The sequence below is a fragment of the Pongo pygmaeus genome, chromosome 7, assembly GCF_028885625.2.
Source record: "Pongo pygmaeus isolate AG05252 chromosome 7, NHGRI_mPonPyg2-v2.0_pri, whole genome shotgun sequence".
Lineage (NCBI taxonomy): Eukaryota > Metazoa > Chordata > Mammalia > Primates > Hominidae > Pongo > Pongo pygmaeus.
The window spans coordinates 17,279,853-17,307,402 of NC_072380.2; the positions used below are offsets into that span (position 1 = coordinate 17,279,853).

At 37.8% G+C, this 27,550-nt stretch overlaps 1 protein-coding gene across 9 annotated transcripts in view; it reads left to right on the forward strand.

Moving 5' to 3' along the window:
* Window positions 1–7: 7 nt before the first annotated feature.
* VPS37A (VPS37A subunit of ESCRT-I) overlaps window positions 8–27,550 on the forward strand; it is an 84,879-nt gene continuing 57,336 nt past the window's right edge. For 6 of the 9 annotated variants that reach the window (XR_010127153.1, XM_054499622.2, XM_054499626.2 and 3 more), the window contains exons 1-4: window positions 18–483; window positions 18,991–19,065; window positions 21,368–21,482; window positions 21,966–22,066. Coding sequence is in view for 8 of the 9 variants with exons in the window: in XM_054499622.2 (XP_054355597.2) it covers window positions 359–483; window positions 18,991–19,065; window positions 21,368–21,482; window positions 21,966–22,066 (416 nt within the window). In the remaining variant the exon portion in view is untranslated. Of the gene's footprint in view, window positions 484–18,854; window positions 18,900–18,990; window positions 19,066–21,367; window positions 21,483–21,965; window positions 22,067–27,550 lie in introns of all 9 variants that reach the window. The other 3 variants (XM_063668527.1, XM_054499624.2, XM_054499630.2) reach the window with 3 other exon arrangements.

A 27,550-nucleotide genomic window follows, 5' to 3' on the forward strand; every position in this document is an offset into this window, starting at 1 on the left:
GGGCGCTAGATGATGACGCGACACGCAGAGGGGGCGGGGCATGCATGTGACGGCGGCGCGGGTGGTGGAGCGCTGGGCGGCCAGGCTGCTTGACTGGCCGGCTTGGGCGTCTGGGCCGTGAAGGTGGAACCGCCTGTTCTGGGCGGCAAGTTTCTCTCTCCAGCCGCCCGCCGTTCGTAGCATGTCCCCCAGAACCCGGGGAGCGCAGGCAGGACTGGCTTAGAGAAGACGCGGTCCCCAGCGCTTGGGCCACGGACGTCGCACCCCGCTCCTCTGTCGCTGGAGAACCGCCGGGCCGAGCCACTGGGAGAAGCAGGCCAGAGCCTTCCAGGGCCTCCGGCCCGTGGACCCGAGGAGGATGAGCTGGCTCTTTCCCCTGACCAAGAGCGCCTCCTCCTCCGCGGCTGGGTCCCCCGGTGGCCTCACCAGCCTCCAGCAGCAGAAGCAGCGCCTGATCGAGTCCCTCCGGAACTCACACTCCAGGTGACTGGTCGCTGCCTCTCCACCGGAGGAAAAAGTAGGGTGGGAGGGCGGGCTTGTCCTAACCACCCTCGCAGCGCCTCAGTCTGCTCCCCACCAGCTCCTCATGTGGTTTACCTCCCTTGGTTCTGGGTCACACGCTTGCTCTGCCACTCCTGCCCACTTTTACTGTTTTCCTCCGGACCCTCCCTGCCTCCTGCCGCACCACTGCTCAGCGCTTCTAACTCGGATTTCCTCATCCCTCCTGACACATCGCTGCTGACTGTAATCTCTCAATCTCTCTCATAGTCTATTTCCAGTATCCCTTGCTGCCCAGGCTTCCCCACTGATCTTTCCCTTTGCCTACCTGATTGCCGCGTCAGCAGAATTGTTAAAATACAATTGTGAAGAGTAATCTCCAGGTTTCACAAAGAATGGAAAATAGAACTGTTGCAACATCAAAGGAAAGGGAAGCCAGAGTTTTCATCAGTGAATGCTTCTCGTCTGAGAGTCACTTATCACGTAGTCAGTCTTCTTGAGTCTCTAAGATTTACCCTGTTGGGAGCAGTCTCTCCCCATCCCACAGCGACCAGTGCATGTACATTTCTCACTTCTTTCATAGTCTTGTCCCCACGCTCAAGAATTACTTTATGTTCATCTTGATTGTTCTGTTGTCTTCCTATGAGTTTTTCATTTTATCGTGGTCAGTTTAGAAATATTTTTACAATTCATGTTATTTCAACTTTTACTGTAAATTGGTTTGCTGCAGCCTTTTACATTGCAAATGTCTATGGCCTCTAATGGTTTTCAAAAATTAGAACTGCTTCTTTATATTATATGCATTTTGCAAGTATATTTACTTAACAGTTTCACACTATTTTAAATAAAGATGACAACATTGTTAAGTCCCTAACCCCTGTTTTTTTTTTTTGCTGGGGGGACGGACTCTCCTTCTGTTGCCCAGGCTGGAGCGCAGTGGCGCGATCTCGGCTCACTGCAACCTCCGTCTCCCGGGTTCAAGCAATCACCCTGCCTTAGCTCCCCCGACCCCTTCCGAGTAGCTGGGATTACAGGTGCGCGCCACCATGCGCGGCTAATATTTTGTATTTTTAGTAGAGACAGGGTTTCACCACGTTGGTCAGGCTGGTCTCGAACTCCTGACCTCAGATTATCCACCCGCTTCGGCCTCCCAAAGTGCTGGGATTACAGGAATGAGCCACCTCGCCGGGCTCCTAACCCTTTTAAAAATATTATTTTTATACAGTTAAAAAATATGTATCCTGAGATAATATCTAATAATTCTTATTTAAAATGGATTGATTTTAAACTAGATAGTCTTGTTAATAAAAAAATTCACTGCAAAATAAGTTTGGCTAAAATAAGACCTGATGCTGACTGAACTTTAGGTGTTTCTTGGTTCCTTGTCTCAATTGTTCTGTTTGTTCAGAACTTTCAAAAGGTGAAATTTTATGCTGTTTAACAGAAAAGAATGGCAGGCTGTTATTGGTGGCTTTCATTTTGGAAAATTAAGTTCACAAAGTTCTTACAAGTCAGTCTTACTCCAAATCATGTTCTATACTGACCTTTAAGAGCTACTGTCACAAGGTATGCTTATAAAATAAGGGGACTCATTTTTAACATGTTTGTTCCCTTAGAAGTTGTTACCTTGGTAGACTATATACTGAACCAGTCCTGCTATTGCAGAAACACTTTTTTAGAACCACACTTTTGGAATTAATTGCTTTTAAACCTTAGTATGTAGTATTATGTTAAATATTTTCAATGCTGACTAATTTTTTTCTTCGAGGTTGGAGTTTAATTTTTTAAATACTCCAAAGTCTCTTGCTGCTAAGGCTGGTAAGGGAAGTAATTGATCTGAAATTTATAATTTTGGCCTCCCAAATAAAGTGAGATTCTATAGCAGCAATTGTTAATGTAAAGACTTCTGGAATTGGCTTAAGAGGATCAGTAAATACCCTGAATTGGATACAGAGAGGATTCATTTTATGTATTATTTTTTGAACCAGAAATTATGAACGTATGATTGGACATGGTTACATTAGATAATGTAATATATTTTGTAGTGTTATGAACTAAGTATTTTATTGTTTTAAGTTCTTTTATAAAAACGCTTGAAGTTTTATTGAGATGTTTCGCATTTACAAATTATACTTGAATAATTCTGGAGACATTTAAGTAGGTCATATGCTTCCAGTTTTCAAAGAATGGCACAATCCTGGAAAATGCCATTCACCTATTCTTGTTAGTCCACCCTTTTAAATAATGACATATTATTTTTAAGCTAGGAGGTAAAAAATTATCTGTATGGTATCTGATGTAAAGATGGAAAAGGTGTGATATCTTTTCTCATCAGTCATAAGGGGCACAGCTGACCCTCCTATAACAAAAGACAGGTTAACAAGAGAAAAGCATAACAGATTTATTTAATCCAAGTTTTACACTGCATGGGAGCCTTCAGAAATGAAGCCCCAAAGACCCAAGGAAAACTGTCTGTATTTATGATTAGGTTCAATGAAGAATGGACAGCCATGTAGAAATGTGATTGGACAAAAAGAGTATGGTAATGGTAATAGACAGAGGAGGGGGAAACCCACCAAGGCCTGTTTGTTCAGATTTTTCTTGGCTTCTCTGTATAACCTCCTCCTCTAGTGGATGGGCCCAGACTCCTATGGAGTGAGGGTCTTCAGGGCGGAAGGGAAAGTGACCTTTCTAGATTTTTTGTAGGGAAGAAGGGTTCTAGTTTGTAATATACCGCCCAGGGGAGGAGGAATTCTGGTTTCTATGACTTCTTCAAGGGAGAAAGAGGGGCAGGAGGTGGTCAGAGAGAGCTTTACTTCTGAGGCCCGCCAGACTCCTTTAATTCAAAGTAATCAGCCTGCCAAAGTGCGATATTTTGGGGTATTGTTTTGTGAGCCCCAATACTGGCAATATGGTGCCTGATTACCTAAATTAGTGGTACAACTTACACTTAAAAGATTTTTGTGCAAACAGACACTGATTGGTTATTCTAAAGGTGTGGTGTGTAAAAGTTGAAAGAATTTCCAGTGTTTTTTTTTTTTATGAGCAGTACAAAAACTTGTTACATGAGGAATATCAATATCTTGTTACATGCTGCCCACCTCCCTCTTGTTTCGTTTTATGTCTCTTCATAAATGTAAGCTCCAAATGTAAGCTCAATAGGTGAATATCTTTTTTTGGCAGTGAAAGTATCTTTTCTTCTGCCCTACTGAGTAACCTTTCTCTACCCCATTCTCTCATCTCCCTTCCATTTTTAACCCCTTGTAATTCTGAAAATTGCACTGCAGCAGTCTCTTTTTGTCCCTTTCTCTAATGATTGTGAACTTTTTAGTTGCCTTAAATTCTTATCTCCTCAGCTACCTCAGTCTTCTACAAAAAAAAAAAAAGGTGAATTTTATGTAAATTTTTTCATCTGAGTCTCACCAATATGCAGGGCAAATGAGATAACTGTCATAGATGACACACACAAAAAAGTGTTTAACCAAAGTGTTTAAATCAGCTGTGAAAATGGAAACTAGAAATTATATATCCTGGGCTCAAGTAATATGTTCTCTCTTCTAAGTAACACTTACCACAGTATTCAGTTTATCACCAAAATTCCTGACTTTATGGACAGGAGTAGAACTAATTCTGTTTCTTATACTTCCTGAGGAAGCCGACTTTATGGACACTGTTGGTTTTTCCCTCTGCAAGGCCCATACTTTGTGGAGGCTGGGATCTTTCGACCCAGCCTCCACTAGAGGTGAATAAGGATTGTTTATGCCAGTGATGATGGTCTCGTCACCTTTCCCCCCAAGTTACTGTGGAAGCAGGACTCTTGGTTAGTGGGAGTTGGAGGGGAAGTCTGCTGGGGAGCTACTCAAAATGTTTTCTCAGCAATAGTAAGAAATGACTGGGAGGAAGAAATGTCTCCTGTTTTGGATATTGTTATATGAGACAACCGTGATCCTCCAATTCCTATCTGTAAAATCAGGAATTGTGGTTCCTGTCATGCAGGATTTTTGATAACTAAATAATATATGTAAGACATTTGGAAGAGTATCTAGCACATAGTAGGCATAGGACAAATTACATTCCTTCTTTCTACTGCATAGAATCAGTGTGCTTGAAATCTTTGCCTCTTAGCCTATAAGCTTCTAGCCAGCTTATTGTTTATAGATGTCTCATAAGCCTACCTACAACTCATCTGTCTCTGGCGGAACTACTTCTGACTTTCCATTTAGAAAGCAAGTCCAGAGAGTTAGTTTCTTCATAAAATTAGGCATGATGCAGGTAAAAAACCTAAAATATTATCTTGCACACAGGAGATGTAAACAGCAATTGTTATTGTATTTTGTTCTTGTCCGTATCTTTAAAATAGTAGTGCCATTCTCCATAGTCTTTAAAATTTGTTTTAATATTTTCTTTTGCTGCCAGTCTCCGGATTCCATTGTTCTGATTGCCTAAATGTTTAGCCTTAAAACTTCTTGTAGAGTCAGCTCTTGTATAGTTCTCCCCGACAGCTGCTAAGCTTAACCTCTTGATCACAGCTGTAAGACTTTGTCCCCCCATCTCATGGGATTCTGAGTAAGCTTAAATTCCATGCTCTTATTTTTATAGAATTCATTCTCAGCTCATAAGGACTCACACACAAACTTGGTAACACAAGAGATATTGTAATGAGGGGATGTGTATGTCTGTGTTTCAACACGTTGAATATTATATATTTTTATGAAAAGGATTTATTATGAACAGTCAAAATTTGCAATTTTTGTATTAAAATTTCCAAGTTTCCTTTTTATTTATTTATTTTTTGAAACGGGGTCTCACTCTGTCACCCACGGTAGAGTGCAGTGGCACGATCACAGCTTACCACAGCAATCCTCCCACCTCAGCTTCCCAAGTAGCTGGAACTACAGGCACATGCCATCACGCCCGGCTCATACGTTTAATTGTTTTTGTTGTTGTTTTGGTAGAGATGGGGTTTTGCCATGTTGCCCAGGCTTGTCTCTCAAACTCCTGGGCCCAAGCGCTCTGCCTGGCTTGGCCTCCCAAAGTGCTAGGATGACAGGCATGAGCTGCCACACCCAGCCCAATTTTTCTTTATTTAATAGACTTTATTTTTAGTGTAGTTTTATGTTCATAGCAAAATTAAAAGGCAGAAGATTTCCCCTATGTCCTCTGTCGTCTCTAACTCTTCTTTTAAAATGGAAAATCTGGAAAGATTGGTTTCCACATAGCCACATTTGCTTCAAGCTGAAGAGTACATGTCTCCTTTGCTGGGCTGCCCACTACCCATTTCACTAGTTTGCAATTCACTCCCTGTTAGACTACAAGCAGCTGCCTTCATTCATGTGTGTTACCTCGCTGGTGTAGTTATTTGATAGGAAAACTTCTTTATGGAAGGAAATAACATTAACTTGTTGTAATAAAAAATTCCACAAGCATCTGTTATGCCTTAGCCCATTGAAGCTACAGAAATCTACAAAATATCAACATTTTGACTCTATAAATGCACTTTGAGCTCTATATAGTAAACTTTAAAATTATGTGTATCAATCCTGTAATTAAGTGAAAACTTTGACACATTAAATTATATTGTGTATTTGTAACCAGTGATTAAGACGTATAATTGCAGAGCATATAATGCAATAAAGCATGGTATCATTTAAGAAATATCATACAGCTCAAGTACTATCTTCAGTTAATTTTCTCATTAGAAATATTAGTCTGTTACTGCTTTAAAAAAAAGTTATGATAAGGCAGTCATTTCTCCATTGCTAGTTAAATCAGCCACGTCTGCCCCTCCCCCAACCTGAACTCCTTCCAAACCATTTCTGCTGTTTGCTCACCTAAGCCGAAAACCTGTGCCCTCTTTCATTTCCATTCAGTCTTCCATGTCTACTACCACGAGGTTCTAACAGTTCTCTCTGCCTCCAGCCTTTTTCCCTCTACCTTTTCTTCCACATTGCTGCCAGAGTAATCTTTCTAAAATTCAAACTTGACCATGTCACTCCTTTCAGTAGTTTCCTAACTCTTGTCAAAAAAGGCCAGCCACCTTAACTTGATTCCTGGTTGTCACAGAAGATGGTGATGTGACTGGTGGAAAGATATCAACAAACAGAATGTAACGTTTCATATATGGCAAAGGCTATGGAGACTTTTGGAGAACTTGTGTTATTTTGTATCTGAAGCTTTTCTGATAGCGCTTCTCCATTTAAAATGTACACTTTATTTCCCTGATTCACTTTTCTGAGTATTAACTCTTTTAAATGTAACCCAGATATTATTTTTTCCAGAAGACCCCACTGCCGCTAGATTAGGTGCTTTCTTCTGTGTTTTCATAGCTCTTTGTACAACTCAGTCATTATCATGTGTTCTATTAAAAAAAAGTGAAATAAGTGCTCCATGTTACACAGATTTCGAAAACAAACACAATTTACTTTGGAATTTCTCAAAATCTTTAATGTGCTAAAGTGGATCAGCATTCTCCAAGAGACAGCTATAGTATGAAGGATTTTCCAGACAACACTGAACCATTTTTGGAGCTGTTTGTTTTAAATTTCCAGTTTCTTACTTTTTCATTCTTATATCAGCTGTGTATATATGTGTGTGTGTGCAAGTGCTATTTTCTTTTGTTGTTCTGATGATATTACATAAATTTATAGTCATCTTGTCTTTGCTCTTTTGTTTTTATGTTTCAATTTGTTGAATTTGGTGCACAGTTTGCATGATTTTGTTTTATTCAAACCTTTATGACGTTCTCGTTTCTGTATTTGAGGTTCCCTGTTGACTTGTTGGTGAATACTTACTCTGTTTACCATAGTCTGCTTCTGGTGATGAAGAATAAGAATGACGAGTCCTTAAGTAGGGCAAGTTGATAGTGACCTTCTGGAAAAAGAGGCTTCCTGGGGAGTCAGTAGCTGTCATGGGATTAGTAACTTCCTGAGGAGTCTCGGCTAGTTTAGAGGCTATCTCTGTGTTAATCTGAATGCAAATATTACTGCTGTTTACCAGCAACAAGCTGGAAACAAGCTAGGAAAAGAGGCTAGTTCCCTAGCCTACCTGCTGCTCCACGTATGTCACCCTGTTGATTAATTACTCTGAAAAATGCTCCTGACCTGCATTCTTACCCCCAAACTCTTGGTTTGCATTGACCTGGTTCAAGGGCTTAGAGGACCTTCAAACTGCTCCAAACTTTATATTGGTCTTATGTTTTGGATTGTGATTTTTTTTCCTTGTTTACTTTCTTTTTCTTCTTCTTTTTTTTTAAATGTTCACTCGTTCCTTACATGTAATCCTTTCTGTTTGTCAGTTTCCTCAAAATTTATCTGTGTATGGTAGTTTTTGCTTTTCAGCACTGTTATGGATTTGCTTTGTAAAAATCTGTTTTGTACTTCTATCAAAACATCACAAGTACCCCATAAATATGTATAACTATTATGTAGCCATAATAATTAAAAATAAAAAATCTGTTTTGATTTTTTTATCTAAATCATGGAGATTTAGATAGGATGTTTGTCTGTCTGTTCTCCATTCTAAGCACTTGAATCTTTTATTTGCAAGATTCACCTATAAACATTACTTGAGTTACCCAACACTGAGGGAAATGCATGATATCATTATCTTTCATTGATCCTTTTAGTAACTTGAGTTTCTCATCACACCGCATGCTCATTCAGAGCACAAACCACCCCATATTCATCTCTGTATTTCCATTTCCTTGCAGGATGCTGGATATATGGTTGGTGTTCAGTTAAACTGAGTCTTATGAAATCAAACTAAATATGAACATAAATACAAAATATAAACTAAGTGGGCCGGGTGCAGTGGCTCACTGAGCGCCTGTAATCCCAGCACTTTGGGAGGCTGAGGCGGGTGGATCGTCTGAGGTCAGGAGTTCCAGACCAGCCTGGCCAACATGGTGAAACCCTGTCTCTACCAAAAATGTAAATATTAGCCGGGCGTGGTGGCAGGTGCCTGTAATCCCAGCTACTCCGGAGGCTGAGGCAGGAGAATCGCGTGAACCTGGGAGGCAGAGGTTGCAGTGAGCTGAGATCGCGACATTGCACTCCAGCCTGGGCAAGAAGAGTGAGACTTCATCTTAAATATATGTGTGTGTGTGTGTGTGTGTGTGTGTGTGTGTGTGTGTATAAACTAAGTGATAAATTATTGTTTGTTCTGTAAAAGGAAGCTTCATAACTAATGCCTCTTGCATTTTTAAATCTTTTAAAATTGATACATGATAGCTGTACAAACACTAGGTCTTATTTCTTTTATCAATTGTATATTTAAACTCACTAATTAATTTCATTTCCCCTCCTGTTTACCCTTCCTGGTGTCTGGAACCATCACGCTACTTTCTTTCTTTGTGGATCTACTTTTTTAGCTTTCACGTATGCAATGTTTGTCTTTTGTGTTTGGTTTATGTCAGTTAACGTAATAATGACTTCCAGTTCCACTCATGTTGCTGCAAATGACAGGATTTCATCCTTTTTTATGGTGGGATAATATTCTGTTGTGTATTATGCCACATTTTCTTTATCCATTCATTTGTTGATGTGTACTTAAGTTTATTACATATTTTGGCTGTTGTGAATAGTGCTGCAATAAACGTGGGAGTGCAGCTGTCTCTTTGATTTTTTTTTCCTTATTTTGGCAATATACCCAGTAGCAGAATTGCGGAATCATATGGCAGTTTCATTTTTTTTTTTCAAGGTTCTAAAGGTGCAGAGATATTGTTAGTCTTTTGAGGAACCTCTATACTGTTCTCCATAGCAGACTCCAAATTAGTTGTACTAATTTACATTCCCACCAGAAGTGTATCAGGGTTCCCCTGTCTCCAAATCCTTGCCAGCATTCGTTATTGCCTGGCTTTTTGATAAAAGTCATTTTAACTGGGGTAAAATGATTTTTTTTTTTTTTTTTTTTTTTTTGAGACAGGGTCTCACTGTGTTGCCCAGACTAATCTGGAACTCCTGGGCTCAAGCAGTCCCACTTCAGTCTTGCACGTAACTGGGTTTACAGGCGCACACCACCACACCCTGTATGCTGCTTTTGAGAAATGTTTGTTGAGATCTTTTGACAATGTTTAAATCACATTATTTGTTTTATTGCTTTTGAGTTGTTTGAACTCCTCATGTATTCTGGTGGTTAATCCCTTGTCAGATGGATAGTTTACAAATGTTTTCTCCCGTTTTTTGGGTTGTCTCTTTACTTTGTTTCTTTGCTGTGTAGGTTTTATTTATTTATTTATTTATTTATTTATTTGAAATGGAGTTTCGCTTTTGTTGCCCAGGCTGGAGTGCAATGGCACTATCTCGGCTCACCACAACCTCCGCCTCCCGGATTCAAGCGATTTTCCTGCCTCAGCCTTCCAAGTAGCTGGGATTACAGGCATGCACCACCACGCCCGGCTAATTTTGTATCTTTAGTAGAGACAGGGTTTCTCCATGTTGGTCAGGCTGCTCTCAAACTCCTGACCTCGGGATCCACCCGCCTTGGCCTCGCTGTGTAGGTTTTTAGCTTGATGTAATCCCATTTATCTGTTTCTGCTTTAGATGCCTGTGCTTTTGAGGTCTTACACAAAATTATTTGCCTAGAACAATGTCCTGAAGCATTTCCTCAATGTTTTCTTCTAGTAGTTTCATAGTTTCAGGTCTTAGATCTGAGTCATTAATCCATTCTTATTTGATTTTTGTGTATGGTAAGAGATAAGGTCTAGTTTCATTCTTTAGCATATAGTTACCCGGTTTTCCCAGCACCATTTATCGAAAACATCATCCTTTCGCCATTGTATGTTCTTGGTGCTTTTGTTAAGATGAGTTGGCTGTAAATTGTATTTGGGTTCCTTGTTTTGTTCCATTGGTCTATGTGTTTGTTTTTAGGCCAGTAGCTTGTGATTTGGTTACTATAACTTTGCAGTAAATTTTGAAGCTGGATAGATAGTGTGATGCCTGCAACCTTGTTCTTTTTGCTCAGAGTTGCTTCAGCTATTTAGGGTCTTGTGGGTCCATATAAATATTAGGATTATGAACAATGAAAACACATGGATACAGGGAGGGGAACATCACACACCGGGGCCTGTCAGGGGGCGTTAGGGGAGGGATAGCATTAGGAGAAGTACCTAATGTAGGCAACGGGTTGATGGGTGCAGCAAACCACCATGGCACATGTATACCTATGTAACAGAACTGCACGTCTGCACATGTACTCCAGAACCTAAAGTATAATTTAAAAAAAAATTATGATTGATTCTATTTCTGTGAAGAATGTCATTGGTATTTTGCTAGGGATTGCACCAAATCTGTAATTTGCTTTGGGTAGTATTGTCATTTTAACAGTATTTATTCCTCCAGCCACAAGCATGGAATATCTTTCCATTTTTTTTGTACGTGTCCTCTTCAATTTCTTTCATCAGTGTTCTATAGTTTTCCTTGTTTAGATCTTTCACTTCTTAGGTAAAATTGTTTGCTAGGTATTTTATATTCTTTGTAACTATTGTAACTAGGATTACTTTTTTCTTTAGATTGTTTATTGTTAGCATATGTAAATGCCACTGATTTTTGTATATTAATTTTGTATCCTGCAACTTTACTGAATTGGTTTATCAGTTCTAACAGGTTTTTTGTTTGTCTGTTTTTTTTGGTGGAGTCTTTAGGTTTTTCCAGTCGTAACATTGTGTCATCTGCGAACAAGGCTAATTTAACTTCTGTTTTCCATTTTAGATGCCGTTTATTTCTATCTCTTGCCTAATTGCTCTGGCCAAGACTTCCACTGTTGTAGTGGATAAAAGTTTGAAAGTGGGCATGCTTGTCTTATTCTAGATCTTAGAGGAAAGGCCTTCAGTTTTTCCACATTCACTATAATGTCAACTATGGTTTGTTATATATGGCCTTTATTATTTTGATGTATGTTCCTTCTATACCCAGTTTGATGAGGGTTGTAATCACAAAGGATTTTATTGAGTGCTTTTTCAGCATCTGTTGAAACAATCATATGTTTTTTGTTCTTGGTTCTGTTAATGGATATATCACATTTATTGATTTGTGTATATATTGCACTGTCCTTGCATTCCTGGGGTAATCCCACGTGATAATGGTGAATGATCTTTTTAATGTTTTGTCGAATTTGGTTTGCTAGTATTTTGTTCAGGAGTTTTGTATGTATGTTAATCTGTAATATTGGCCTGTAGTTTTCTTTTTTCTTGTTTCTATGGGTAATGCTGATCTTGTAGAATGAGTTTGGAAGTAGTCCGTCTTCAATTTTTTTGAAGCATGAGTAGAATTGTTATTAGTTCTTTAAGTGTTTGGTAGAATTCACCAGCGAAGCTATCAGGTCCTCAGCTTTTCTTTGATGTGAGACTTTTTTTTATGGCTTTAATCTCATTATTATTGGCTTATTGAAGTTTTCTATTTTGTCATGGTTTAATCTTAGTAGGTTGTATGTGTCCAGCAATTTATTCCTTTCTTTTAGGCTTTCCAGTTTTTTAGCATATAATTCATAGTAGTGCCTAATGATTCTTTATAGTTCTGTGGTCTCAGTTGTCACATCTCCTTTTTCATTCTGACTTCATTTATTTGGGTCTTCTCTCTTAGTTCATCTAGCTAAAGGCTTGATGATTTTATCTTTTCAAATAACCAACTTTTCATTTTCTTGATCTTTTGTATTTTTGGTCTCAACTTTATTGATTTCTGCTTTGATATTTATATTTTTTTCTCCTTTTAGGTTTGGTTCTTCTCTAGTTCATCAAAGTGCATAGTTGGGTTGTTTATTTGAAGTCTTTTTACTTTTTTGATACAGTCATTTATTGCTATAAACTTTCTTCTTTGTATCACTTTTGCTTTATCCCATAGATTTTAGTGTGTTCTATTTCCATTTTCATCTGTTTGAAGACTTTTTTAAATTTCCTTTTTAATTTCTTTGTCACCCCATTGGCTGTTCAGCAGCAGGTTTAATTTCCATGTGGTTGTGTAGTTTCTGAAGTTCCTCTTGTTATTGTTTTCTAGTTTTATTGCATTGTGGTCAGAAAACATACTTGATGTAATTTCTGATTTCTTTGAGTTTGTTCAGACTTGTTTTGTGGCCTAAGATATGTTCTGTTCTGGAGAATGTTCCATGTGCTGATGAAAAGAACATTCTGCAGTAATTGAGTGCACTGTTCTGTAAATGTCAATTAGGCCTATTAGGTCCAACGTGAAGTTTAACTTTGGTGTTTCTTTATTGATTTTCTGTCTGGATGATCTTTGCATTACTGATAGTAGAGTGAAAGTCCCCTATTGTTAATGTACTGCAATCTGTCTTTCTCTTTAGGTTCATTAATGTTTGCTGTATGTACTTTGGAGCTCTGGTTTTGGGTGCATAGATATTTGTCATTGTTATATCTGCTTGCTGAATTGACCCGTTTATCATTTTATATAGTGACCTTTGATTCTTTTTATAGTCTTTGATTTGTAGTCTGTTTTATTTGATATAAGTATAGCTGCTCCTGCTTCTTTTGGTTTCCAGTTGCACGAAATATCTTTTTCTACTCCTTCATTTTCAGTCTACGTGTGTCTTTGTATATGAAGTGGGTTGCTTGTAGGCAACATATTCTTGGGTCTTGTTGCTTTATCCATTCAGCCACTTAATGCCTTTTAATTGGAGAATTTAGTCCATTTCATTAATTATTGATAAGTAAGGACTTCTTCCATTTTGTTGCTTGTTTTCTGGTTGTTTTTAATCTCCTGTCTTCCTTTCTTACTGTCTTCCTTTGTAGTTAAGTGACTTTCTTTGGTAGTATGTTTTAATTTGTTGCTTTTTTATTTTTAGTTAATCTACTATAGGTTTTTGCACTGTGGTTTTCATGAGGTTTACAAAAAACGTACATGTAATACGTTATTTCAAAGAGACGATAACTTAGATCACAAAGAAAAGAATAGAAACTAAAATATTTATGCCTTAACTCCTTCTCCCCAACATTTTGACTTTTAATTGTCTCAATTACAGATTTTTATATTACCTATCTCTTAACAAGTTGTCGTAGCTATTGTTGTTTTTGATATATTTTTATTTTGGACCTCATACTGGAGTTATAAGTGGATTGCACACCATAATTACAGTATTAGAGGATTCTGGGTTTCTCTGTGTACTTAATTTTACCAGTGGATTTCATGCCTCCAGATGTTTTCTCTTTGCACGTTAATGTTTTTTTCTTTCAGACTGATGAACTCCCTTTAACATTTCTTATAAGATGGGTCTTGGGGTGAATTCTCCATGCTTTTATTTATGTGGGGAAGACTTTGACTCTCCTTCATATTTGAAAGATAACTTTGCTAGTTACAGTATTTTTGGATGGCAAGTGTTTGTTTGTTTTTTTCCTTTCAGCATTTGGAAAATGTTGTTTCACTCCCTTCTGGCCTATATGGTTTTCATTGAGAAGTCTGTTGCCAGACAAATTAGAGCTCCTTTTTATGTTATTTGTTTCTTTCCTCTTGCTGATTTTAGGATCCTTTCTTTGTTCTTCACCATTGAGAATTTGATGATTATATGCCTAGGGGCAGCCTTATTTGTGTCAGATTTGTTCAGTGTGTCTGACCTTCCAGTAACTGGATATTTATGTCTTTCTCAAGCTTTGGAAGTTTTTCTGTGACTATTTCTTGGAATAAGCTTTCTACCCATTGCTCTGGCTCAACTTCCTTTTGAACATCAGTAATTCTTAGATGTGGTCTTCTGAGGCAATATTCTGTGTTTTGTAGGTGGTCTTCATTTCTTTTCAGTCTTTTTTCTTCTTTCTCTTACTGCATATTTTCTAATAACCTGTCTTCAGGCTTACTGACTGTTTCTTCTGCCTGATCCATTCTGCCATGGAGAGCCTCTAATGTATTTCAGTTCAGCAAATCTATTTCTCAGTTCCAACATTTCTGTTTAATTTTTTATTATTACTTAAATCTCTTTATTAAATTTCTCTGATAAATTTCTGAATTTTTTGTTTTATCTTGGAGATCACTGAGTTTCCTTAAAACAACTATTTAAATTCTTTTTCAGAGAGCTCACATATTATTATCTCATTAGGGTCAGTCATTTGTTCTTTGCTTCGTCCACTTAGGGAAGTCAGGCTCCCTGTTTGCTCATTTCCTGCGGATGTGCATCTATGTCTTTACTTCGAAGAATTAGTTATTTATTCTGGTCTTCTCTCTCTGGCTTGTTTTGGTTTTATTAAATATATCTGCTTAAAGACTCTTTACTGTAAGGTTGCTGCCTCCTTTTTGGTTCTCAGTGGCACTTTAAACCCAGGTTTGCCTTGGCTCTAGTAAGTACCTGGAGCACTGCCCATCTCTAATGGGCGAGCTCCCAAAGGGGGTATCCCAACAGTGTGGGAAGGCTGGCAAAGGGTTCCTGCCCATGGTATTTGTGGAACATATCTCCTACAACATGGAGCTGCTGAATAGGCACTCTGATTTGGTGTTTTCTTTGGCTGCAGACAGAGCAGTTTCCAGGGTTGAGGATGGTAGTCTTGCCTCTCCCCTTTGTCTCTGGCTGTCCTCAGGGATATTTCTCCCTTCAGTCCTCATGATGCTTCCGGTGAGTTGAGGCAGGGATGAGTCTCCTGCCAGGGAACCAAAAATGGTGGGGAAGCCGATTGTCCACCTCGATCTTACTTTTTCCAGTGTAGAAATCGTGAGTCGAGGGAATTTTTTGTATGCTTGTTGCTGGGAAGATTGTGGGGAGAGGCATCACAGATATGGAAGTCCGATTGTCTTACCATCTACTCAGAGTTTTTTCCCTTCTCTGTGGCCCTGAGAAGTGACTGATCCTCATATTTGATTCTGGGATGTTGTTGGTGTTAATCTTAGTGTTACATATTTGTTGTTTTCTGTGACAGTAAGTGAAGCCATCTTGCTTCTATGACACCATTTTGGAACTTGAAATCTCTATTGCATGTTAAGGTCTATTTGTTTCCATTTGGGGGACTATCAAAGAAATGAGGATGCCAGTTAATCTATATTCTTAATAACAAAGTTATTTATTATTACACCTTTATTTAGCCCCAACAAATTCAGAGCCACTGAGGTAAAACCATAATAATTGTCTTCTCCCAGAGAAACTAGAAAACGAAATTATTAATTTACAGGTCATTTAAATTTTCTCTTGTGGTGTGATTAAAATATTACTTTAAAATGTGTGTGTGTGTGTGTGTGTGTGTGTGTGTGTGTGTATTTACGTTGAAAATAGTACCACTGCCAGTATAAAGATATGGCTATAAGAATGTTTCTCAAAGCATGGTTTATAAGAGTAAAAGCTGCAAACAATCTAAATATCTAATAGTAGAAAATAGCTTAAATAATAGTATGACCATATACTACAACATTATGCAGCCATTAAAAATTATATTGTAGGCTGGGTACAATGACTCACACCTGTAATCCTAGCACTTTGGGAGGCTGAGGCGGGCAGATCCACGGGGTCAAGAGATCGAGACCATCCTGGCCAACATGGTGAAACCCTGTCTCTACTAAAAATACAAAAATTAGCTGGGTGTGGTGGTGCGCACCTGTAGTCCCAGCTACTCGGGAGACTGAGGCAGGAGAATCGCTTGAACCCGGGAGGCAGAGGTTGCAGTGAGCCGAGATCTCGCCATTGCACTCCAGCCTGATGACTGAGTGAAACCCCGTCTCAAAAAAAAAAAAAAAAAGATATTGTAAAATAACATTTACTGATTTGGAAAGATAATCACAATTGAGTGGAAAAAGAGTAACTTACAAAATTGATGTACAGTGTAATTATATTTTTATTTTAAATAGGGCTATGAATGTACAAAGAAGTTTAGAAGATTATACAGCAATATGTTAACAGTGGTTTTTTGGTGATAACTTTTTTTAATGAGAATGAATGTTTTGGAATAAGTTTTTTAAAAGTATTAAAATAGCAACATTCAAAATCACATTTGTGATGAATATTCAGGGAATTATTCCTGTTTTAATTAAGTAAAACAAGTACTTATCTGTTGTTTTATCTAATGCAGCTAATCAAAATGCATTTCTAGACTGCCATGATTAACTTGTTTTGGAATTTGTTGATGGTTCAGCTCTCGTTAATATTATAAGTATCACCTTCTGTTATTTGTGATACCTAGTCTGTGAAGAAAACTCATAAAAAAATTTTAGAAACTGCCATCAGTATAACTGGAGAAAATGAATTGGACATTTCTAACCAATTATTTAGATAAAAATTATTTAAATCAAATTTATTTTAATATGTTTTCAATGAAAATTTTCTGTAAATATCTGAACAATGTCTGAAAAACTGAGGAGTTAAACTTCATTGGAAGGCCAAGGCAGGTGGATCACTTGAGGTGAGGAATTCGAGACCAGCCTAGCCAGCATGGTGAAACCCCTTATCTACAAAATATATATATATCTGGGTGTGGTGGCACACACCTGTAGTCCCAGCTACTCATGAGGCTGAGGTAAGAGAAATGCTTGAACCCAGGAGGCAGAGATTATAGTGAGCCAAGATCGTGCCACCACACTCCAGCCTGAGCAACAGAGCGAGACTCCGTTTCAAAAAGACAAACAAAAAACTTTGGTACTATAAATCTAGAGAGGGACCAACTTGCATGTTCTAAATGCCTATTTAATAGTAGCTAACATTTATTGAACACTTACTTGCCTGGTACTATGTTGGGGGATTTACATGGATTATTTTGCGTAATCTAACAAATCTTTTAGGTAGGTAGATATTTTTTAACATCTCCCTTTCCCATTTGAGAGAAAAGGCTTAACTTAACCATGACAGTAAATAAATGGTAAAGACAGGATTTGAACCCAGGAAGCCTGACTTGAGAGGCAGTGCTCTTAATCACTAAGATGCTCTAGTTGACTTTGAACTGGTGGATGCTTTTGTGACCAGTATTTATTTCCTTGAACAGTGACCTCTTCAGGTTCTAAAATAATGTAGAGGAATAAAAAACTTAGGCCATTCTGTTGATTATGTGGTGTTCATACAAGGGAGGAGGTTTTTCAGTCCAAACCGAATTCCCAAAGAAAAACTTCCAGAAAAACTGTTCAAGTCCTAATATTGAGTATCCACTTGAGTCTTTTCTTAATCGTTTCTTCTAAATGATAACTCCATTTCATAGGATATCAGAGAGGAAAGCTTATGTACATCTACAGTTTTTCTGTAACTCCATCCCAACACTTTTGAATCTTTTAAGCTATCTTAAGATTTACATATCCTAGAGGCTGGGTTTTTATCAAAGGACCAAAAACAGAGGGAAATAAGAGGTTTTATAAAGCTGTTAGATGAAACATCCAAAAGAACAAAAAGCAAATCATTATTCATAAGCTAGGCCTTTGAAGGGTATTCATGCTTGAGGAAGTTTCATGTCCATTTCAATATTAAGCTTCCTCTGCACCCTCACCTCATTAATACTACTTAGCATTTTCCCCCTTGGAAATATCATGAATATTGGTTAGCATTTCAAGTGAGCCCCCAAAAGACTTGCTTAATGTATTATAGTTGTAATAATAATATGCCTGCAAATAACAATAAAACAAAATTATGAATGTAGAATGTTAAAGTATCAGGGACTTAGAAGCCAAGAATTATATTACCTGCCAATACCAAAGACCCAAGAATGGTGGCTAAAACAAGATAAAAGTTTATTTTTCTCGCACATAAAGGAAATTCAGAGTTTGACAATTTCATAGTCATCAAGGACCCAAGCTGCTTCTTTCTTTCTGCCTAGCTTTCCTTAGTGCATGGCTTCAATTCTCAGAGTCACTCATGGGACAAAATGGCTATGAGAAGTCTAGTTCCTAGATCCAAGGAGGCAGTAGAAGGAAGGCAGGAAGGGCAAAGTGCGCTCATATCAGTTGTCTATTATTTTGTTCCCTTTAAGATATTTTCCCACAATTTCTCCCTACAACTTTCCTGTACATTCTACTGGATGGGATTTAAGTCTATAGCAACAACTAGCTATAAGAACTAACTAGAACATTGCTAGCCAGAATAAAATCAGGCTTCTCCACTTAGAAAAAAGGGGCTATTTGTTTTTGGAAAGCAGCCAGCATCCTCTGTCATAAGATTGTAGGATGCATCTCATCTAGACTTTTAAGCTCAAGCTGTTAAGACCCAGACTTCCCCAGCTGCCAATATTGCTGGATAGTGGCAGTTAAAACCCAGATGGCTTGCTCACCTGTATTAACCAGAGAACACACAATTGCTTCTGCCAATGGTAAATTGGATAGAGTGATAGTAAATCAGTGTAGCATTAATGAAGAGTTTTTTCTTGCCTCTTTACCTCAATCATCTCCCTTCCCCTGGATAGTTCAGAATGTTACTGTATGCTTAGTTGATGAGCCTTTCTAACTATGATCATTTTCCTTCCCCTCAAGATACAAGTTATGCTGGCTATCCAGATTCTGTGATTAAAAATAAAGGTAGTTTTAGTAGATTCTAGCACTTAACATTCGTTTTTAACAATAATGGTTTCATGACTTTGGGTAAATTTTTTTAAATTTTCTCCTGCAGTATAGCCGAAATACAGAAAGATGTGGAATACAGATTGCCATTCACCATAAACAACCTGACAATTAACATTAATATGTGAGTAGAATTGTATCCTACTTTTTCGTGTAAAAGGACTTAACAGTTTTTTTATTGTTTTGTTTCTTAGTTATTAGAAATAAACTTTTAAGGTGAACTTATTTCAAGTAACTATAATTTATAAAATAGTGCACAATTCAGTGAAATACAAATATTCAAAAGCCATCACTGTTATAGTGTTATAAGAAAGAAACTAGAAAAGAGGAAATGCAATAAAAATGTGCAATACTAATTCTTAGTACTGTAATTGTTTTTATTGATTAGCACTAAAATCTTAGCTGGAGGTATGCTGAAAAATGATAATAAAAAACAAAGGGGTTATATATATAAAGCCATTAGAGATAGATTCACCTTTAAATCAGAAACAAGTTAAAATATTCCAAATTTCAGCAACAGACATACTACATCAAGCAGAAAGTTCAAGGTTAGATTTGATTTGCTGATCATTTTTAAGAAAAACAAAAAAGTTAAAAATATAATTATGAGGGTTTTACTTAAGTTACAAAAAGTTGGACAAAGTGATTGCTGAAGTAGCAATTTAGCCTTAAATGCAGTTATGAGGCTGTAGTGTGAAAAGGTTGTGATTACCTGAGGTTACATTAAGTGGCTGCTGCTAGAGCAAGTGTTTGAGCCAGATAAGAAGGCACCTAACTTGAAGACAGGAACCTTACCTTATTCACCTTCACGTTCTCCTTGCCTAGCATACTGCCTGTACATAGGAGGCCTTATTAAATACTAATGAGTGAATTAAAGCATGAATATATAACTGCTATGTTAACTTGATATATATGAGCTTTTTTATTTATTTACTTATTTTTGAGACGGAGCCTCCCTCTGTCGCCCAGACTGGAGTGCAGTGGCACAATCTTGGTTCACTGCAACCTCCACCTCCTTGGTTCAAGCAATTCTCCTGCCTCAGTCTCTTGAGTAGCTGGGATTACAGGCACGCCCCACCACGCCCGGCTAATTTTTGAATTTTTAGTAGAGACGAGGTTTCACCATGTTGGTCAGGCTGGTCTTGAACTCCTGACCTCGTGATACACCCGCCTCGGCCTCCCAAAGTGCTGGAATTACAGGTGTATGTGAGCTTTTTGAATCCTCACAGCAGCCTTGCAAATTAGGGCAAATTACAGAAATAGGGTTAGTAAGTAGCATAGTCAAGATACAAACTGGGCTCCAAAGGCCATTTGGTGCCTTTTTTACCAAACTAGTTTTAAAATCTTCAGCTTTGTAAATGAAGTAGTTTTATCTCTCATCAAATGCCCAGGTAGAGCTAAGCAGGAGAGGCCAACAAGGACCCAGTTTTCTTTTCAACAGTATGACCAACAAATAGTTGTCTGAACCATCAGGGGAACAAAGAGGCAATTCTAAGTAGAATATTCTTGAGTTTTAGAGATTTGGAAACAGGGTTTCATATCCAGTAAACTCTCATTTTTAAGATTTCACTCACTAATCTTGGTTTTGTAGTAGTTCAAAAAAGGTTAAAATTTCCGCTTTTGTGTGTGTGTGTGTGTGTGTGTATGTGTTGAAAATTTACTGTTCTTTACGTGAAACCATGTGATTGACCTCTAGCTTGGGAGAGATGTGTCATTTGGGGCATTCAGAAGGGAGCCGTGTAGAACCAAGTCTTGATGACAGCTACAATGTTTCAGACCTCCTGCTTTACATTTTATCCTCTTACTCTTTAGAAATACAGTAAATAGTGAAATAATGTTGCACAGCATTTTATTTATTTTTATCTTACTTTAGTTTTTCAAAGATGGGGTCTCACTGTGTTGCCCAGGCTGGACTTGAACTCCTGGGCTCAAGTGGCTCTCCTGCCTCAGCCTCCCAAGTAACTGGGACTACAGGCATGCATCACCATGCCCAGCCGTGACAGCATTCTCAAAGTAGAAAAACCACAGAAAATTATATGGCTAGAACCTGTGGTCCAATAAATAGCCAGACTGGACTAGTATGGTTCACCTGATAAAAATGCCAATCTAATTTTTACCTAAGATTTTGCATAGCTTGGTATATTGTGTTTGAAAGCAACTAATTGGCATGATGTGAAGAATATTCTATAATTCATGTCCATATTTCACATTAAGATTTTACTGTGTTGAATTACTAGTTTTGTTACCAAATTTTAGTCTTAAACATATTTTCAGACAACACCATAATAGAGCACTTATTACTAAATAACCCATATCAAAGTGTGAAAATTTAATTTAGTTTTAAATACCTTTGTTTTAAGATTTTGACTGTATAATGTACCTTTGTTATCTTTGTTTTTGTTTTTCATCTGTTCTACCTCTACCAGATTGCTTCCTCCACAGTTTCCTCAGGAAAAACCAGTGATCAGTGTTTATCCACCAATACGACATCACTTAATGGATAAACAAGGAGTGTATGTTACCTCTCCATTAGTAAACAATGTATGTATATGGGATAATTTATTTCAGGGTAATATAATTGGTGTATTACTTTTCTACTAAATATTTTAGAAATCCGAAATGCATTTAAAGTTTCATTTTGTCATGAGTACTTTTTTAAAAAATTGAATATTTAAGACTATGCCTTAAAGTTCTTACAATATGATATGGTTGATTGTGAAAGATTGTAACTTCCATATACTCTAGTATTTACCTTTGAACCCTCAAATTATTGTAAATAGTCAAGTAAGGAAATATTTTGGCTCCATTTTTGATTCAACGGACTTCTAACCTGTTTATTAATCACCAGATATTTATGGTATCGATTCTATAAGAAAATGTTATAACTTGTTCATTGCTAATATCCTTTTTCATTTAATTCTTGACCTGCAAAAGTAAGTTAATATTTAGAGTGACATTATCCTAATGAGACTTTATAATCTTTTTCTGAAAGTGATTTTAAGCATCATGTGTTGTTACTTTCAGTTTACAATGCACTCAGATCTTGGAAAAATTATTCAGAGTCTGTTGGATGAGTTTTGGAAGAATCCTCCGGTTTTAGCTCCTACTTCAACAGCATTTCCTTAGTAAGTATATTTCTAGTAAATAAAAAAGTCTGCATGTATTTTAATGTATTAACCAAAATATAGTTTAAAAATTCAAATGATGTTAAAAATCAGTCCTCTGATTTCTACATCCCCACAAATACATCCACACTTTCAGAGGCAACTGTTTTACTCTTTTACCTGTTTCTTCTAATGTTTACCTACATCTTTCTGAATAATGTATGCATACTTCTATCGCTTGATTCTTTCATTTTAGATATTATCTATTGGCCTCCTATTGTAGTAGATGAAGATTTCAGCTGTTTTTCACTAAACTTCCTTTCTCCTTATTGTCTCAGTGAAATTATATCAGGATTTTTAATATTATTCCATATTTGGTGTATTTATTACTGTGACTCTAAATATTGTCTGTTGCTGAGCCAAGTATGTTACCATGTTTACATTTCCCTTATGGTGGAATTTTTTGTCTTTTTTCTGGAATTAATAATTACCTACATTTTGTATTTTGTTTGGTTTTGTTTTAGATCATCTTCATTTTCCACATCATCTTAAATTTTAAGATCTTACTAAATTTCCACAGAGCTTTTAGCAACTATGAAAAATATCCTTTAAACCGTTTTTTTCACATCAAACCAGTAAGGTAATATCTAGGTTTCATTGTTTCCTTCACATTCAGTGCTCCACTTCTTCCCTCCATTCTGAGTTACTCTCTGTGACGTTTGCGTAACTCTCAGCCAGGAATTTCCTTTGTTGTCGTCCTGGGATTTTCCCTTTGCCACTTTCTTGTATTGGATTCTCCATTTCTTAGATTTCGTTTTTCCGTTTCTCAGGCCATTTCCTAGTTTCTTGGTTTACTGCCTTCCAGTAGCTTCCTGAATAAAGTCATGTTCTCGTACTAAGGATACTGTTTTAGTCTTGTTCTTGCATTGCTATAAAGGAATACCTGAGACTGGGTAATATATAAAGAAAAGAGGTTTAATTGGCTCGGGGTTCTGCAGGCTATACAGGAAGCATGGCATTGTCATCTGTTTGGCATCTGAGGAGCTTTTACTCCTGGTAGAAGGTAAAGCGGGTGCAGGCACATTACATGATGAGAGCAAGAGCGAGGAGGGGAGAGGTACCACACCCTTTTAAACAGTCAGATCTCATGAGAACTCACTATGGCAAGGACAGCACCAAGAGGATGGCATTAAAGTATTCATGAGAAATACACCCCCATGATCCAGTCACCTCCCAGCAGGCCCCACCTCCAACATTGGGGATTACAATTCAGTATGAGATTTAAAGGGGAAAACATCCAAACTATATCAGATGAATAACAGATTACCCTAAAAACTCGTGGTTGAAATAATGACATTTATGTTTTTTTAAGAATCTACCATTTGGTTAGGGACCAGTGGCAATAACTCATTTTTGCTCCACTTTTTGCATTAGCTGGTGTTGTCTGGCAGTTAATGTTGGCTTCATGGTTAGACTTTAGTGCTGATACATCTATATGTGGCATCTCCATGTGACCTGCGCTTTCTCACCGCATGGCAGGGATGAGATCTGAGGGTCAGGATCCCAAGAGAGAGAGCATTCCAACCAAGTGGAAGCTGTATTATCTTTTTTGGTTTAGTCCTGAATGTTATTCAGCATCATTTCTGCTGCATTTTCTAAAGTTAGTCACCTAGACCCGCCCAGATTGAAAGGGGAGGGAAAGTAGACTTCATTTCTCGATGGGGTAGCAAAGTTCGAGAAGTGCATATGGGACTGGAAATCTGGTTGTGGTCATTTTGGAAAATAAAGTCTGTCACATTCTTCCTCCTAGCCATAAGAATTCACCTCTTTCCTATATGTGAATAGGCACACTCCCCTTTCCCCAAGAACTTGCAGAGTTCATCTTATTACAGAATCAGGCTTGTGTTCTTTCATCTAAATCAGATTCAAGTACAGATGAGGTTTCTCACTTGTGTTCCCGAAGAACAATTCCTCTTGATCTGAAGACAACGGAATTAAAGAGACAAGGTAGCTGCCCCTCACACACCCACTGTACATGGTAGAACAAGCCTCGGGTAACCACTATAGATTCCAAAAGAGAGGAAGTAGGAAGCACACAGGAGCCACTGGTTCATACCAGTACTGAAATCCAACTGGGCGAATTTTTTTTTTATTAAGACTTAGTTAATGGAAATGATTCTTCATAGAGTGATTCTCGTTTCTTGGTTCTGCCTTCTGTGTCATTATTCCTTTCTGTAAAATGTAGCCCTTGTTTCCAAGTGCATAGTTTTTTCAGCCTGCTTCCTGCCTATAGAAATTAAGGGTCTGATAGCCTCTTTTTCATTTGGTACTCTCTCTGTCCCTTGTAGACCCAAGATGGCACAATTCCTTTAACATGCTTATGATTGGCTGGGCGCGATGGCTCACGCCTGTAATCCCAGCACTTTGGGAGGCCGAGGCGGGCGGATCACGAGGTCAGGAGATCGAGACCATCCTGGCTAACATGGTGAAACCTCGTCTCTACTAAAAATACAAAAAAATTAGCCGGGCGTGGTGGTGGGCGCCTGTAGTCCCAGCTACTCGGGAGGCTGAGGCAGGAGAATGGCGTGAACCCGGGAGGCAGAGCTTGCGGTGAGCCGAGATCACGCCACTGCACTCCAGCCTGGATGACAGAACAAGACTCCGTCTCAAAAAATAAAAAAAAGGCTTGTGATTTCTTATGAATCCATTTTTCATTCATTTCGTTAAACAAAAGCAACACCCACTAAGCTCTGCCAAATAAGCTGTTGGGCTTCCAGTGAGGCTGCTTAGAGACAATGTCTTTAAGATTCTTTGAAGCCCTAAGTGGCTGTTTTTCTTACTCGACAGCTCCCTGAGGCTCTGCCTTGGCTCTTTCAGAGGTGTTAACAAAGGATCTTCTAGCCCATGCTGGGTTTGAACTTTGCTTTTAGAGATGTTTCTTAATTTGAGACTCTTAGGGAAGCTAGGAATGAGAGAGAAATTTATTTTCAAATCCAGGAAATCTCATCTTTTATATTTAGCAGTTCTTTAATTTCTCTCTCTTCTCACATTTTACTACAGCCAGCTAGCAATCAGGTGGCACCTTCAGCACTGCCTGGAAATCTCCTTAGCTAGATCATCCAATTCACTAGGTACATTTTCTGTTTTCCATATTATTGCATGCAGCAGTATTGGTAAACTTTCCACTAATATAAAGTTCTCCTTCCAATGACCATCTGCCCAAAGGCCCACCAGGCTCCTCCTAACAGCCTCTTTGAGGCCCATTAGACCTTCCTAATCTTCTGAGGGGACTTCCAGCCTATACCTCCGCTTGGTCCCAAAGCTACTCCCACACTTTAGATTTTTGTTGTTGTTGTTGTCATAGCAGCCTTCCACTTCAGGTACTTCAGCCCTCTTCCCCTCATCTTTTTCTTCCTATTATCTATGTTCTAGAGCCCTGAGTCCTTATTTTCAGATAAAAAGTGTGTTCAAAACCCATACTTCTATCTTCTGTAGTGATAGGGTTGGATATAAACTCATTTACCTTATTTGAAAATATAAACTGAAAAGTTTACTTGTTTTCATTTCAGATAAGTTCTGGGATATAGTACACGTTATTAAAAATCAAGTTTGATGCATCTGTTAGATTATTTTGTGGGTTGTACCTGCTACTGAGTTCAAAACAAAGCAGATTGGGTCAGAATTATTGATTTAAATTCAAGGATATTACAAATACTCTGTCATGTTGGTTTTATTGTTTCTAAATAGCTTATTATATTCACATACATATCACTAATTCCTTTAGATAAAAGTAATTTTAAGATAAAGATGAGCCATCCTTTGAAATGAACAAGCTGATTAGAAAACTTAATTTTTTGTAGGGGTCATATATTCACTTGGCTCAAAATTCAACAAGTCTAAAGGAGTATAGAGTGAAAATCTCCGTGTCACTTCTTTTTCCCTTGCAGCTTAATTTTTTTCCTCATTAGCATCTAAAGTTATTTGTTTGGGTTTGTGTATATATAATTCCTGAGCTGTTTTATTAATCTACAAGAGAATATATGTAGTATTGTATTTTCCCCCTTTTTTATATGAATGGTAGCATATTTTGCCCTTGCTTTTTTTTGGGGGGGGGGGTGGGTGGTCACTAAATGATACGGTTTTGGAAAGTTTTTCATGTTAGTACTGAGGCACTTCCTCATTATTCCTTATGGCCACAAAGTATTTGTTTTATGGATGTATTATAATGTCTTTAGCAAGCCTGACAGATATTTTCATTTTTTCTAATCCTCCCTCAAAAGCCCATCCTTCTTCATTGCCGTCAGTGCTGCTCCAGTAAATAATCCTTAAAATAATATTTTACCCAAATGTGAGCTTATTTGTTGGATAAATTCTAGAAGTGTAATGCACATTTGTAGTTTTGACAAATGCTGCAAAATTGCCCACCAGAGTACTTGTACCAGTTTCTGTTCCTATACAATCCCTATTTCCCCATACCCTTTGCCAAAATAGGTTATCAAATGGATCTTTGCCAATTGATAGGCAGAATACAATACATTAGTATAATTTTAGTTGTATTTATCTTACTAGTAATAGCTAAACTGAACTTTTTTTTCTTGTGTTTTAGAGATTTTTTTCTTTCCCTTTTCCATAACCTGTATATACTATCCTAGTCTCTATTTTGCTCTTGGGTTTTTTGTCTTTTTATCAGTTTGTAGGAATTCTTTATGTATTAGAGAAATTATCCCTCTCTCTGTGATAGAAGTTTTCCCCCACATTTGTTATTTGTCTTATAAAGGGCTTTGTCATGTAGATTTTTAAAAATGTTGTCACTTTTACTATTTTCTCTCTTTTTTTTTTTTGCGACAGAGTCTTGCTCTGTCGCCAGGCTGGAGTGCAGTGGCGCAATCTCAGCTCGCTGCACCTTCTGCCTCCAAAGTTTAAGCAATTCTCCTGCCTTAGCCTCCTGAGTAGCTGGGACTACAGGCACTTGCCATGACGCCCAGCTAATTTTTGTATTTTTAGGAGAGATGGAGTTTCACCATGTTGGCCAGGATGGTCTCAATCTCTTGACCTCCTGATCCACCCACCTCGGCCTCCCAAAGTAGTTGGGATTACAGGCGTGAACCACCGCGCCCGGCCAGATTTATCATATTTATCTAATGGCTTCTGAATTTGGGTTCACAGAAAGTCCTTTCCTGCCCCAAGGTTATAATTTTTCGATGATGTCTTTAGTTCTTTTAAGGTTTTTTAAAAAAACTTAAACTTTGATCCATTAGATTGTTACACTAGTGTAAAAATGAGGATCTGGCTCCAACTTCTTTTTTCCAGATGTCTCAATACTACTTTTTGACTGTTCTATTTTTCATTTATTTGAGATTCTGTCTTTGTTATATCCCAATTCCTATATGTGTTTGAGCTTTTCCTGGATTTTGTATCTAGTTCTATTGATCTGCCTGTCCATTCACTAGTATTATGCTTTAAATTTTGTTGTATTATGAGGGTTTTTTTTTTTTTTTTTTTGAG